The sequence below is a fragment of the Staurois parvus genome, unplaced genomic scaffold (genome assembly GCF_062004578.1).
Source record: "Staurois parvus isolate SC_StPar_1 unplaced genomic scaffold, SC_StPar_1.0 ptg000149l, whole genome shotgun sequence".
NCBI classification, from domain to species: Eukaryota; Metazoa; Chordata; class Amphibia; order Anura; family Ranidae; genus Staurois; species Staurois parvus.
In genome coordinates this window covers 685,653-702,473 of record NW_028317945.1, presented here as the reverse complement: position 1 = coordinate 702,473, position 16,821 = coordinate 685,653, and the positions used below count along the sequence as shown (strand labels likewise).

Sequence of the window (16,821 nt, the reverse complement as noted above, 5' to 3'; positions counted from 1 at the left end):
TAAATGGTTTTCAACATTTTTTACAAATATATATCTGAAAAGTGTGGTGTGCATTTGTATTCAGCCCCCTTTACTGATACCCCTATCTAAAATCTAGTGGAATCAATTGCCTTCGGAAATCACCTAATTAGTGAATAGAGCCTACCTGTGTGTAATTTAATCTCAGTATAAATACAGCTGTTCAGTGAAGCCCTCAGAGGTTTGTTAGAGAACATTAGTGAAAAAATAGCATTATGTAGGTCAAGGAACACACTAGATAGGTCAACACAAAGTCATGGAGAAGTTTAAAGCAGGGTTAAGTTGTGAAAAAATATCCCAAGCTTTGAACATCTCACGGAGCACTGTTCAATCCATCATCTTAAAATGGAAAGAGTATGGCGCAACTGCAAACCTACCAAGAAATGGCCGTCCACCTAAACGGACAGGCCAGGCAAGGCATTAATCAGAGAAGCAGCCAAGAGGCCCATGGTAACTGTGGAGGAGCTGCAGAGATCTACAGCCCAGGTGGGAGAATCTGTCCACAGGACAACTGTTAGTCGTGCACTCCACAAATCTGGCCTTATGAAAGCGTGGCAAGAAGAAAGCCATTGTTGAAAGAAAGCCATAAGAAGTCCAGTTTGCGAGAAGCCATGTGGGGGAGACAGCTAACGTGGAAGAAGGTGTTCTGGTCAGATGAGACCAAAATTTAACTTTTTGGCCTAAAACCAAAATGCTATGTGTAGCGGAAAACTAACACTGCACATCACCCTGAACACACCATCCCCACCGTGAAATATGGTGCTGACAGCATCTTGTGAGGATGCTTTTCTTCAGCAGGGACAGGGAAGCTGGTCAGAGTTGATGGGAAGATGGATGGAGCAAAATACAGAATAATCTTAGAAGAAAACCTGTTAGGGTCTGCAAAAGACTTGAGACTGGGGCGGAGGTTCACCTTCCAGCAGGACAATGACCCTAAACGTACAGCCGGAGCTACAATGGAATGGTTTACATCAAAGCATATTCATGTGTTAGAATGGCCCAGTAAAAGTCCAGACCTAATTCCAATTGAGAATCTGTAGCAATACTTGAAAATTGCAGTTCACAGATGCTCGCCATCCAATCTGAAAGAGCTTGAGCTGTTTTGCAAAGAAGAATGGGCAAAAAATTCTCTCTAGATGTGCAAAGCTGGTAGAGATATACCCAAAAAGACTTGCCGCTGGAATTGCAGCGAAAGATGGTTCTGCAAAGTATTGACTCAGGGGGGCTAAATACAAATGCAAACCACACTTTTCAGATATTTGTAAAAGATTTTGAAAAACATTTATCATTTTCCTTCCACTTCACAATTAAGCGCCACTTTGTGTTGGTCTATCACAAAATCCCAATAAAATACATCTACGATTTTGATTGGAACATGCCAAAATGTGGAAAATTTCAAGGGGTATTAATACATATATATATATATATATATATATATATATATATAAAACAAGCTGTGTACAAAATATTAGCAGTGTGTTGAAAAAAGTGAATAAAGCTCAAAACCCTTCTAATAGCTTTTATTTCCATACACACAAATGCATTGGGAACACTACACATTCTATTCCAAATCAAAACATGAAGAAAAATATATCAAATTTGTGTTGTTCCTCTAAAAATATTGAAGAAAAGTGAATATTAGACTGTTCAAAAAAATAGCAGTGTTTGTATTCTTCTTTACAAACTCAAACATTCACTATATAAACTGAAAAATGTTTGAAGATTTTGTTTTCCTTTGAATCACTTGATTAATATTTAGTTGTATAACCACTGTTTCTGAGAACTGCTGTACATCTGTGTTGCATGGAGTCAACCAACTTCTGGCACCTGTGAACAGGTATTCCAGCCCAGGATGATTGGACTACATTCCACAGTTCTTCTCTATTTCTTGATTTTGCCTCAGAAACTGCATTTTTGATGTCACCCCACACGTTTTCTATTGGATTAAGATCGGGAGATTGGGCTGGCCACTCCATAATGTCAATCTTGTTGGTCTGGAACCAAGATGTTGCACGTTTACAGGTGTGTTTGGGGTTGTTGTCTTGTTGGAACACCCATTTCAAGGGCATTTCCTCTTCAGCATAAAGCAGCATGACCTCTTCAAGTATTCTGATGTAATCAAAATGATCCATGATCCCTGGTATGCGATAAATAGGCCCAACACCGTAGTATGAGAAACATCCCCATATCATGATGCTTGCGCAACCATGCTTCACTGTCTTCACAGTGTACTGTGGCTTGAATTCAGTGTTTGGGGGTCGTCTGACAAACTGTCTCTGGCTACTAGACCCAAAAAGAACAATCTTACTTTCATCAGTCCACAAAACGTTGTGCCATTTCTCTTTAGGCCAGTCAATGTGCTCTTTGGCAAATTGTAACTTCTTAAGCATATGTCTTTTTTTCAACAGTGGGACTTTGCGGGGGCTTCTTGCAGATAGCTTGGCTTCACATAGGCATCTTCTAATTGTAACAGTACTCACAGGTAACTTTAGACCTTCTTTGATCTTCCTGGAGCCGATTGTTGGCTGAGTCCTTGCCATTTTGGCTATTCTTCTATCCATTCGAATGGTAGTTTTTCATTTTCTTCCACGTCTTTCAGGTTTTGGTTGCCATTTTAAAGCATTTTCGATCATTTTAGCTGAGCAGCCTATCATTTTCTGCACTTCTTTATATGTTTTCCCCTCTCCAATCAACTTTTTAATCAAGGTACTCTGTTCCTCTGAACAATGTCTGGAACGACCCATTTTCCTCAGAATTTAAGAGAGAAAGGCACTGTAACCAGCATGTACAACATTTGCTGCCTTCCTTCCTTACATAAGGGCAATAATTGCCACCTGTTTTTCAAAGAATGAATGACCTCACTAATAGAACTCCACACTGCTATTATTTTGAACATGCCCCTTTCAATTAGTGATTCAATTACACAGAATGAGCAGCATGCATGTCATGATTGTTGGGTCTGTTGGATTTCTATTACTCTACTACACCTGCTAGTCCATTATTTGCCACGTAGAAATATAATTTCTACCAAAAACAGTGATTGATCAGGTTAGTGATGTCTGACTGCTATTATTTTGAACACAACTGTGTGTATATATATATATATATATATATATATATATATATATATATATATACACACACACACACACACATACATACACACACACAGTGAAGGAGATAAGTATTTGATCCCCTGCTGATATTGAATGATTGCACATTCACAAAGAAATGATCAGTCTAAAAATTGAATGGTAGGTGTATTGTAACACAGAGAGAATAGCAACAACAAATTCAAAAGAGATGCATGTCTAACAAATTATGCACTGATTTACATGTTCACGAGGGATATAAGTATTTCACAAAACTTGACTTAGTACTTGGTGGCAAATCCCTTGTTGGCAATGACAGAGGTCAGACGTTTCCTGTAGTTGGCCACCAGGTTTTCACACATCTCAGGAGGGATTTTAGCCCACTCCTCTTGGCAAATCCTCTCCAAGTCATTAAGGTTTGGTGGCTGACATTTGGCAACTCAAACTTTCAGCTCCCTCCACAGATGTTCAATCAGATTAAGGTCTGGAGAATGGCTAGGCCACTCTAGGACCTTAATGTGCTTCTTCTTGAGCCACTCCTTTGTTGTCTTGGCCAACAAACAATCAGATTCCAAACTCTTCACCATGGCAAAGACCAAAGAGCTGTCCAAGGATGTCAGGGACAAGATTGTAGACCTACACAAGGCTGGACTGGGCTATCAAACGCCAAGCAGCTTGGTTAGAAGGTGACAACAGTTGATACAATCATTCGCAAATGAAAGAAAACAAAACAACTGTCAGTCTCCCTAGGTCTGGTGCATGATGCAAGATCTCACCACGTGGAGTGTCAATGATCATGAGAACAGTGAGGAATCATCCTAGAACTACAAGTGAGGATCTTGTCAATGATCTCCAGGCAGCTAGGACCACAGTCACCAAGAAAACAGTTGGTAACACACTATGCCGACAAGGATTGAAATCCTGCAGTGCCTGCAAGGTCCCTCTGCTCAAGAAAGTACATGTCCAGGCCCGTCTGAAGTTTGCCACTGAACATCTGAACGATGCAGAGGAGGACTGGCCATTGAAATTAATTAATGCTCAAGGTCTAAAAGTGCCTAGTGTTAACACATGTCTAGATGCGTTTACAAGAGTCAGACGTTTTTTCTGCCCAAACTCTGCTGCTCCTGGATGCACTGGCAGTGTTTTTTTCCTGCCTCTAAATTCTCCTGCCAGTAAACTAATCTAAAGGTATGTGTGCATGGACACAAAGGCTAATATCCAGGGGAGTTTAGAGGCAGGAAAAAAAAACAAACCCCAGATGCCCCTAGAAGCAGTAGCAAAAACGTCCAGTATGCAAGAGGCGTAAAGAGTAAAAAAGAAGTAAAGAAGAAGTAGGACACACTATGGATACAAGGTAAGTAAGGAATAGAGTGCGGAAATCTGCTGAGGATGGGTATGAGTTGCTTTATGACCAAGCAGGATGGCCAAGCTATCCAGATAGGATGGTCCGATAGTAGCGAGTGATCTAAGTCCCTGGGTAAATAATGTTCAATCCAAGGGGTCCACACATGTTCAAACTTACATAGTTTGTTATTAAAGATCACAGAGATCTTTGGGTCAATACAAAGTTTAACAGTTTTCACCATCACAGGGCAGGAGAGGATATCTGTCAATCAGAACACCTGTTCCAATGACAATGATCACAGATTTCCTTAGACTTTTCAAACTTCACTTCCTGTTGGTTCTCTGAGATGGCAAATTATGGTAAACCTCCCCAGTAAGGGCATGGACAAGGTAAAAACCTGTCAGTGGTCTTTAACCCCTTCAACACCCTATCTGAATCTCAAAGAATGAATTTAGTTGGAAGCCTGTCTTTTTTATTTATATGTCATTTTTATTAAAAAATTTTTCAACATACAAGAAAAACACAGGTCTCAGGCACAATTTCCAACACATGAGTTCAGAGAGCCAAGACCTCATAGTTTGTATAGTAATTATTTCATATCTCATTAGCAAGTAACTGATGAAGTGAAAGTCAGGAAGAGGAGGCTTTCCACAGGAGCAGCCCCCTTATGCCCACATACCCTATGATTTTAAATACAGAGCAGAATTCTGGAGTGAGAATCCTCTAGTATCCCCATGCATCAAACAGAAAACCATAATCACCTGTGAACTCTTTCTGCCCCTTGGTTTGCAGGTTACATCGAGCATAAAACTGGACTCATTGCAATAGTGCAGCATAATGTCCTTGGGCATTTCTAAAATGCACCTGACGAAAACAAAGTAAGCCAGTCAACAACTTGAGTTGAATAAGGCAGGAAGGAAAGGGAGTAAGGAAAATCAGAATTACAGACAGGGTAGAGGGAGAAGGATTGAGGCTACCACAATGCGACTGAGTCTGGCCGCTGAGCAAGGCTTCCACTCTTCATTATGTTTTTTTTAGTGTATTAGGAGCTCTGCTTTAAGATTATTACATCCATATTGCACTTGAAGATGTTTGCTTAGTTATTTTAAGGTGAGCAACTATTTTTTACCTCTGGACTTGGCAAGTTGGTATTACCTGTTGGCGCTGTCATCCAGTGTACGTTCAAACCACTGAACAGAGGCAGTCTGTAGTGGATTCATTATCAGTGTCATGAGGTGGCGTGCCAGGCTGCAGCAACGTTCAGAACGCATGGGATTTCTTTTATAGGGCATTGCACTAGAACCTGCCAAAGAAAAGCATGCAGATTATCACTACAGACATCTCACAATTCAAACTGCTAGCGGAATGTATGGATAACAGAGGTAAATTCAATAGCATTAGCTTCAATAGCAACTAACGCTATATTATTGTAAAATAATTCAGATATGTATAAAACTGACTTTATTGACAAGATAAAATGTAAAAGATTCCATTTGAACACCACCACAGGCAGCTACACTCTATATGTAATGTTCCAATATCAATTGTCCGGTTATGAATCACATATGTTAGCATACCTCTTTGTTATTAAAAACACCAGCCCTTTGGGTCACTGATCTCTACCATATTTAAGAGTCATAAAATCCACTCTCTTTAGTCACTGTATTGTATATATCCACAACTGGTATCTCAATATTACTCCTTCAGAGTAGAATAACACCATTTACAGTATAAAACAATATTACTTGCATCCTCTATTAGCATCAAGAAAATATATCCTTTCCAAAACTGAGCTCCTAGTTTTCCCCCCAGCCTGCGCCCCCCCTCCCCCAACTTCTCCATCACGACCAACAACGCCACCATCAGCCCCAGTACTAGGTGTCTTTCTAGACTCCAATCTGTCTTTCCAGCCCCAGGTCCAATCGCTGACAAATTCATGTAGACTCCACCTCCGTAACATCTCCAAAATACTACCGTTCCTAATCCCAGAAACTACAAAGCAACTCATTCACTCCCTTATTATATCACAACTTGACTACTGTAACTCCCTCCTCACCGGCCTACCTCATCACAGGCTATCCCCGCTTCAATATAAATAGTGGTAAAAGTGAGCTCTGACCAAAATGAAAGCAGCTGTGCACTCTAAGCAACCAATGTACACTTATAAACAGAATAATAGAACAGTGCAGCACTTGAGGGAAATATGAACAGATAAAGTACACAAATGAAAATACTGATAAAAAGTCTATATTGTAATAATCGTGCCAGGTGACTGGTAGCAATCAATGGTGGTGCTCCGTGAAGAATAGCAGAAATGCGCACTCACCAGAAAGTAAATAAATATGTGCGGTGTATATCATATCCCCAGGATCCTCATCAGAAAAAGGTCTGGTCAGATTGGGTGAATCCTCCCTCCGGGTTGCATTCAGAACTCGCCCAAAAGTGAAATAGAACAGATCCAGGTGACAAGAGGTCTCCTAATGCAGGCAACCTCTTCCATCCATCCTGCATTAGGAGACCTCTTGTCACCTGGATCTGTTCTATTTTACCTTTGGGCGAGTTCTGAATGCAACCCGGGAGGGAGGATTCACCCAATCTGACCAGACCTTTTTCTGATGAGGATCCTGGGGATATGATATCCCCACTTCAGTCTATCCTGAATTCTGTGGCCAGACTCATCCACCTTACTAACCGCTCCGTATCCGCCACCCCCCTCTGCCAATCCCTCCACTGGCTTCCGATTGCCCAACGCATAAAATTCAAATTACTAACATTGACGTACAAAGCTGTTCATAACACTGCCCCAAACTACATCACCGACCTGATATCCATTTACCACCCAAAACGTACCCTCCGCTCCTCACAAGACCTCCTACTCTCTAGTTCCCTGGTCTCTTCCTCCAATGCCTGTCTCCAGGGCTTCCCCCATCCTCTGGAACTCACTACCCCAATCCATCAGACTGTCACCTACCCTCCTCACCTTTAGGCACACCCTGAAAACCCATCTCTTCAGGGAAGCCTACCCCGCCCTCACCTAATTGCTGATCTCCTCCACTCTTCCTACCACTCCATCCCCCACAGCTATTTCCACCTGTACCACTATCCCCTCCCTCCTAGATTGTAAGCTCCAAGGAGCAGGGCCCTCGAACCCCTCGTGTATTGTATTGTATTGTTGCTGTGCTGTCTCGTGTACTGTCTCCCATTATAAAGTACAGCACTGAGCAAACTGTTGGCGCTATATAAATACTGTATAATAAAATAATAATAATATCCTCTCTCTCTAATACTTTAACTATAATACTCTCTATTTATAACTATTCATTTTTTCATTTTCTTATTGTTCTATACCTCTACTGGTTTCGGATAATTATGCCAATGTGACTGCCAAATGACCACTAAAGTACATCAAAGTGCTGTGGGGAAAAATGCAAGCTGCTAGGGTGCGCAAATGGAATGGCCACCACTTGATACAACTCCCTCTATTTCCTCTGCCAGTGTGCGTAGATATATCAGCACTCCATACATGCACATTCCAAAGTCATGTGCACAGCACAGTATATTGTACTGTGCACAGCACAGTATATTGTACTGTGGAAGTTGCCATTTTTAGTTTATACATTACATTTTTCCTTTATTATATCTTCAGTGAAGGAGACCGGATTAGTGATCCGTTGTACAGTGTGTTCTATCAAGTGGCAGACATTATATTTGCATAACCACGCACTTTGTTCCCATAGTACTGCTCCTGATGAAGCCTTAATTAGGGCAAATCATGTTGGGTAGTGGGCCATCTGAAATCACTTTGGCACTTTATCATTAACAGGAACCAGCAGAGGTACTGTATAGTACGAGAAGAAAGAGGAGAAAAAAAAGGGGATTTTTGACTTGCCAGTAAATTCAATATCTTGGAGAACAGTACAGGACAGAAAGTCATACTGTAGGTTATATGCCACTACCTTCAGGTGATTGGGCACTGACAAAAGATTTCCTGCAAATGCCCCTAGTTCACTCAAATATAACCCCACCCACTCCGTGGGGCTCCAGTTTATTGTGAGAAATAAGGAGAAAGGGGGAGGGACTTGTGTTCTGTACTGTACTCCAAGACATGAAATTTAGTGGTAAATTTCAAATTATCTTAATTGTACATTACAGGACAGGAAGTCAAACTGTGAGATATCCCCAAGCAAAAAACTAATGGGTGGGCAACAACTTAGCAAACAGCAGAAAACAGGTTCACAAAAGGAAGGGTCAATGGACCATAAACAGATGACAGCTTGAAGAACCTTTCAGCTGAAGGTCACATCAGCCGAGACCTTAACATCAGTAAAACTAAGAAAAAGTAAGAACAGGAGTGGTGATAGCCTGGAAAACCTGCAAAATGGATTCTTGATGCCGAAACACGCAAGAAACCCCTACAGATCGGGTGGAATGGGCCCTAATAGGGAAGGGATTAAGCTGTTCATTGAAGGCGTAAACCCCGAAAAGGCACTGCCTGAGCCACTTCGCAATGATAGAAAAGGAAACCTGTGTCTCTTCTTGGGAACTTCAGGGAGGATGTTGCAGTTGGGTAGACTCTAGCCACATATGGGCAGTGGAGTGAAATTCCCTGGTGGGTTTCGGAGCAGTACATAGGGAAGGGAAAACAAGAAGAAGAGGGTCTGGCTCTCAGGACCACCTTGTTCCTTTGTAAGGCAAGAAAAGGCTCCGTGCAAGAAAGAGCTACCAACTCTGAAGCACACCTGGTGGAGGTAGTGGCCACTTTACCTGTGAAATCCGACAAAGGGATATCCCAAAATGGTTCAAAGAGAGGATTTTACACTAGTCTCTAGGTGTGAGGGCAGATGCTATGAGAGGTATTTTGTCTGGCTTGAGCAATGTAAAAATGAGAGTCAGAAATTTCCTTATCGTTTACGACCTAAGTTTTTACCAGCCATGCCACTATAGGTTAAGTTACCCTTTGGAGCATGTTACATATGTTATACCCCCCTCTCCCTGTTACAGCAGGTGGGGGTTCTTCTCCACACACCAGCTGTTACTTTTTAAAAATAGCACAGCTGTGCAGGATCCATTCACAGATTCCTGTGAATGAAAAAACGTAAAGTACTGTCTGTCACTGCACCAGACGGATTTGTACTTTTAGTGGACTGTGGGGGCTCTGATAAATGCTCTTGTAGTCCACAAACATGTCCTGTGGCTTTCAAACAGAAAGTCTGTACAGAAGTATGGGCTGAAAGCCAGAGGACATGTCTGCATGAGCCCACATTGTACCCGTGATCTACTGATCGTGGGTGCAATGTCTTCCTGGCTCCTGTAGGAAAAAATAAATGCACATTTTTTTCTCTGCAAAAATATGTGCATTAATTATTTTTTTCTCTAATGTGAACTTAGTCTTTAAACCCAGCAACTGAGAAACAGGGTGGAATAGAGGTCCCTGTGACAAGACGTCTGGTATGGGTAGAAGAGGCCAAGGCTCGTCTGCCAGTAGTGTGTCTGTGTAAGTTCTCCTGGGCCAAATTAGAGCGATAACGATAACTAGAATAAGTTCCTCTATTTTTCAGAGCAGTTGAGGGAGAATCTTCACTGAAGGGAATGCATACACCAGTCTGAACAGGAACTAAGGAATCACCAGTGTATCCACTTCCACAGCCAGGGAAACCCTGTACGTGGACACAAAACTGTCCAGTTTTTTGTTGACTCTGGAGACCATGATTGTCCACATTTGGTTTTCTTAATTTCTGACAGATCATCAGGAAGATCTCAGGTTGGAGTGACCAATCCCCTGAAACAAGGCATTTGCAACTCAGGATGTCTGCTTGCTACATTTTTTATTCCTGATGTGGATAGCGGAGAGGTGGAACATGGTTCTTCACCCATGAGTGAATTAGGTTTGCTATGACCCCTTTAATGGGGGTCTTCATTTCTGTTATAAAATTTTGCAAATAAATAATCTTCAGAAATGTAGGCCAAAATGTATATTGCTATATTTCTTTAGTGAAAAATAACTCAAATCAGTGTATGTTATGCAATCTGTAGGAAAGTTATAGAGTCAACAAACTATGGGATATACAGTTAGCTCCATATATATTAGGACAATGGCACAATTTTAGATTTTTCAGGTATTTACCTAAACATATTCAAGCTATAGTTATATAATGGATATGGACTGAAAGTGTATACTCTCAGGCTTAATTTGAGGGTATTGTACATCCAAATTGGAGGAAGGGTTTAGGAATTACAGCTCTTAAGAGTAGTAAACCACGCCCCCCCCCTTTTTCAAGGGACCAAAAATAATTGGACAATTGAATCAAGAGCTGTTAATGGCCGGGTGTAGGCTGCTCCATTATTTCTTCATCAATTAAACACGTAAAAGGTCTGGGAGTTGATTTTAAGTGGGTATTTGCATTTGGAATCTATTGCTGTGAACCTACATCATGAGTTCAAAGGAGCTGCCCATGCAAGTGAAACAGGCCATTGTAAGGCTTCAAAAACGAAACAAATCCATCAGAGAGATAGCAGCAACATTAGGAGTGGCCAAATCAACAGTTTGGTACATTCTGAGGAAAGAACACACTAGTAAGCTCGGAAACATAAAAAGGCATGGACGTCCACAGAAGACAACAGTGATGGGTGATCACAGGATCCTCTCTATGGTAAACAAAAACCCATTCACAACATCCAGACAAGTGAAGGACACTATCCAGGAGGTGGGCGTATCATTGTCAAAATCTACAATCAAGAGAAGACTTCACAAGAGTAAATACAAAGGGTTTACCACAAGGTGCAAACCATTCATAAGCCTGAAGAATAGAAAAGCCAATTAGACTTTGCCAAAAAAACATCTAAAAAACCCAGACCAGTTCTGAAAAAGCATTCTTTGGACGGATGAAACTAAGATTAATCTGTACCAGAATGACAGGAAGAAAAAAGTGTGGAGAAGGCTTGGAACAGCTCATGATCCAAAGCACACAACATAATCTGTAAAACATGGTGGAGGCAGTGTGATGGTATGGGCATGCATGGCTTCCAGTGGAACTGGGTCATTGGTGTTTATTGATGATGTGACAGAAGCAGCCGGATGAATTCTGCAGTGTTTGGAGATATACTGTCAGCCCAGATTCAGCCAAATGCAGCAAAGTTGATTGGACGGCGCTTCACAGTAAAGATGGACAATGATCCAAAACACACTGCAAAAGCAACCCAGGAGCTTTTGAAGGAAAAGAAGTGGAATATTCTGCAATGGCTGAGTCAATCACCTGATCTCAACCCAATTGAGCATGCATTTCACTTGCTGAAAGAAAATCTAAAGTCAGAAAGACCCACAAACAAAGAACAACTGAAGGCAGCTGCAGTTAGAGCCTGGCAAAGCATCAGAAAGGAGGAAACCCAGTCTTTGGTAATGCCCTTGGGTTCTAGACTTCAGGCAGTCATTTCCAGTAAAGGATTCTCAACAAACTATTAAAAATGAACATTTTATTTATGATTATATTCAATTGTCCAATTACTTTTGGTCCCTTGAAAAAGGGGGGATGGCTACTCTTAAGAGATGTAATTCCTAAATCCTTCCTCCAATTTGGATGAACATACCCCCAAATTAAACCAGAGAGTGCGCAGTTTCAGCCCATATCCATTATATAACTATAGCTTGAATATAGTACACAATACTCTAACAATAATCCCCTTCAGAAAGGTAAAACTTTCACCCTTGAAAGTATAAATCACAAAAAAAAATTTTTTTTTTTTAGTAAACTTGTATGTATTTTTTACAACTAAGGGTAATGCACTATATGTAGTTTTCTTTATTTTGAGGTATTCGGGATATTTTCACGATTTGGAAGATGGAAAACTGAAATTTTGGACTATTTGTGTTGTGGATCTTTTTTTGGACTTACTTTGGATATTTATTGCATATTGGGTGTGAAAAGAAAAGGTTTTTTGTTATAGCTTGAATATGTTTTGGTAAATACCTGAAAAAAACTAAAAATTGTGCCCGTGTCCAAATATATATGGACCTAACTGTATATCTGAAAATCGATCAATCCTGAAGTATTGACAGCCTATCTAATTTCTTGAGCTCCGAAAATGCCTGGACAGTACAAATATCCCCTTTTTGGAAAGCAGACAGTCCAAGGTATTTAAGTAAGAGGCATGATGAGTGTACTGAAGTTGTAATTTTTTGTAATTTATTTAAATAAAAACATTTTTAAAAATTGTTTTCACAATATTTTTTTTTTTTAACCAGTCAGGGACACTCCCTTACTCAGGTGCAAGGAAAACAATGTCGCTCTGAGCTTGAGTTTTATGTGGGCTATCAGCAGAAAAAACATGCACCTGCGTTTTTGCTGTGGCTCCCTTGGTTTCCCCCATAGCTACGAGTGAGGGTATACCTTTTAGAGGTACTCATAGACTAGGGTTCAAAAATAGGGAAAGTGTGTTCGAGCAGGAATACACAGCAACCTAGGTGCAGACCATCCTGTGAAGCCCTCATGCCAAAAGGGAGGGAGGAAGTGCCTCAGTACCCTATTAGGACTCTAGGTAGATGTGTCAGCAAAGTGTGAGACCTGTGGTGTGATGTAATACCTTATCATCCACATGAGACTCGGTTGAGTTTTAGTGCAACGTTTACAATGTAAAGTGAATATATTCCAATCATAGTCCCAGTTTTTACAGTAATGGTACAAGGTGACCTTCTATTACCTGTCCATGACTATGTTCCCAATATACAGTACAGGCTTTGCCCATCAAAGTGTCAATCCCCTTCAGGGGCAAGGGAGAAGGTCCATCATCCTAGGACACTAGCAAACAACTGAGGATTTACAGAGTTGGGTAAGGTTAATGGCGGAGGGCATCCAGGGTGTGTCCTTAAAAGCCAATGTCCAATAACCGAACAATACCACCCTTTACAGTTGTGTCCTGTACTGCACAATATATCTGTTTTGACCAAATGTTAACTGAGAAATTTAAAAGTTTAGCTACAATTTTAGCCCCAAACCTATGTGGGACATACTTCATTACAGGTAAGTTAGGTCACTAAAGTTGTAGGGAAAAGACAGGAATTTTGATGTACCTGTAAATTCTATATCTTGGAGTTCGGTACAGTGCCTCGAGAAATTAATCATACCCCTTGAAAATGTCCATATTTTGTCATGTTACAACCAAAAACTTAAATGTATTTTATTGGGATTTTATGTGATAGACCAACACAAAGTGGCACATAATTGTGAAGTGGAAGGAAAATGATAAAATGGTTTTCTAAATTTTTTTACAAATAAATATCTGAAGTGTGGTGTGCATTTCTAAAGTCAATACTTTGTAGAACTGCCTTTCACTGCAATTACAGCTGCAAGTCTTTTTGGGTATGTCGCTACTAGCTTTGCACATATAGAGAGTGACATTTTTGCCCATTCTTCTTTGCAGAATAGCTCAAGCTCTGATTGGATGGCGAGCATCTGTGAACTCCAATTTTCAAGTCTTGCTACAGATTCTCAATTGGAATTAGGTCTGGACTTTGACTAGGCCATTCTCCCACATGAATATGCTTTGATGTAAACCATTCCATTGTAGCTCTGGCTGTATGTTTAGGGCCGTTGTCCTGCTGGAATGTGAACCTCCGCCCCAGTCTCAAGTCTTTTGCAGACTCTTACAGGTTTTCTTCTAAGATTGCCCAGTATTTGGCTCCATCCATCTTCCCATCAACTCTGACCAGCTTATCTGTCCCTGCTGAACAAAGAAATCCCCACAACATGATGCTGCCAACACCATGTTTTATGGTGGGGATAGTGTGTTCAGGGTGATGTGCAATGTTAGTTTTCTGCCACACATAGCATTTTGGTTTTAGGCCAAAAAGGTCCATTTTGGTCTCATATGACCAGAGAACAGTTTGCTGTGTCCCCCACAAGGCTTCTCGCAAACTGCAAACAGCACTTCTGATGGATTTCTTCTTGCCACCCTGCCATAAAGGCCAGATTTGTGGAGTGCACTACTAATAGATGTCCTATGGACAGATTCTCCCTCCTGAGCTGTGGATCTCTGCAGCTCCTCCAGAGTTATCATGGGCCTCTTGACTGCTTCTCTGATTAATGCTCTCCTTGCCCGGCCTGCCTGTGTGTTTCTTGGCCTTCATGATGCAGTTTGTTCACTAATGTTCTCTAACAAACCTCTGAGGACTTCACATAACAGCTGTATTTATATTTATATATTTAAATTACACACAGGTGGACTCTATTTACTAATTAGGTGACTTCTAAAGGCAATTGGTTCCATTAGATTTTAGTTAGGGGTATCAGAGTAAAGGGGGCTGAATACAAATGAATGCCACACTTTTCCAATATTTATTTGTAAAAAAACTTTAAAAAAAAATTATCATTTTCCTTCAACTTCACAATTATGTGCCACTTTTTGTTGGTCTATCATATAAAATCCCAATAATACGCATTTACGTTTTTGGTTGTAACATGACAAAATGTGGAAAATTTCAAGGGGTATGAACACTTTTTTTAAAGCACTGTACATGGTACAGGAATTGAGTCTTAGACCCTGGTTTATACGCCACTAACGCCAGATGATTGGAGCTGAAACTAGCAAAAAAGTGTAAAACATATAACCTCACCGACCCTAGACAGGGGTCAAATTTGTTAGCAAGTAGTAAGGAGATTATAGAATGTACAGGCCAAAATTCCTATTATTTTAATAAACTATAAAAATCACAAGGACTGATCCTTAAACCAGGAGATGCCCCAAGCAATAGATCGAGGGGTGGGACAGTCAAAACCGAGTAATAGGGCAAAAAAAAAAAAATATAGTATAGAGACCCCAACAGTTGACAATAGAAGCACCTTGTAGCGGAAGCAGGAATCAAAAGCAAAAGAGCCACCTGTCAAAAAAAATTATTTGAAAGCAAGAATAGCAGCTCACATTGAACTAATGGAACATGTGACTAAATGGAGACTTAAACAGGAGTTGTGCTTCTGACTGCTTGTGGTTACAAGTGTTTATATTCTTTGCTATCAAACTTTTAAAAACACCCTTCTTTCCTTTTTTCACTCTCCTTTTCTGTCACTTTGTAAACAGATCTTTTTTTCCCCTTCCTTCAGTTAATTAGGGGAGTGGTTAATTCTTCACAGGTGTTAAATAACTTTCCTGGTGCCTTCATGGCAGCATACATAAGATAACTGATCTGCCCCCAGACAACCCACAGGACCATTATAACTCTATAAAAAAAAAACAAAAAAACAAAAACACTGCCCCCCATTCCCTATTCAAACAAAATGTACGTCCTTTTTTTCACACAAATAGAGCTTTCTTTTGGTGGTATTTGATTACTTGTGCGCTTTTTATTTTTCGCACAATAAACAAAAAAATACTGAAAATTTTGAAGAAAAACTATATTTTTTACTTTCGGCTATAAAAAAATATATAGTAAACTCAAAGATAGTTATAAATTTAGGCCAAAATGTATTCTGCTACATGTGTTTGGTAAAATAAATCCCAATAAGTGTATATTGATTGCTTTGTGTGAAAGTTATAGCGTCTACAAACTATGGTATAGATACTATAATTTACGCCACTTTTTTTGCTATACAGCACTGAACTAGTTTAACTGACAATTGCGCAGTCATGCAATATGGTACATAAATTAAATTTACGTCCTTTTTTTCCCACACCTAGAGCTTTCTTTTGGTGGTATTTGATTACCTGGGAGCTTTTTATTTCTGGCACTATAAACAAAAGGTTTTGGAAAAAAAAACAATATTTTCTCATTTCTATCATAAAAAATATTCAAAAAACTCAAATTTCGTAATAAATTTAGGCCAAACTATATTCTGCTACATGTTTTTGGTAAAAAAATCCCAATAAGTGTATATTGATTGCTTTGCGTAAAAGTTATAGCATCTACAAACTAAAGTTATACATAATGGAATTTACACAGCTTTTGCTTTCTGACTGCCCATCATTTCTTGAGGTGCTAAATTACCAGGACAGTACAAACACCCCCAAATGACCCCTTTTCGAAACGTAGACACCATAAGCTGAGAGGCATATTGAGTCCATGGAAGATTTATTGTTTTTCCACAAGTTTGTGGAATAAGTTGTCATTTAAATTATATATGTCTCACACAAGCTCTGGGTATATGTGGAATTACACCCCAAAATACATTCAGCTATGGGGATACCACGTGTGTGAGACTTTTTGGGAGCCTAGCCACATACAGGAGCCTGAAATCCAATGACCACTTTGAAAGCCTGAAGGTGCGCAACTTCCTCATTTCACTTCCTCACTACCTATCACAGTTTTGGAGGCCCTGAAATGTCAGGATAGCACCAACCCCCCCCCCCCCCAAAATGACCCCTTTTTGGAAAGTAGACACC

At 40.2% G+C, this 16,821-nt stretch overlaps 1 protein-coding gene across 2 annotated transcripts in view; it reads right to left on the bottom strand.

Annotated features, from left to right (window-relative positions):
• ADSL (adenylosuccinate lyase) overlaps nt 1-16,821 on the bottom strand; it is a 307,415-nt gene that overhangs the window by 107,254 nt on the left and 183,340 nt on the right. For both annotated transcript variants that reach the window (XM_089674217.1, XM_089674218.1), the window contains exon 9: nt 5,611-5,758. In XM_089674217.1, the coding sequence (XP_089530343.1) occupies nt 5,611-5,758 (148 nt within the window). The remainder of the gene's footprint in view (nt 1-5,610; nt 5,759-16,821) is intronic.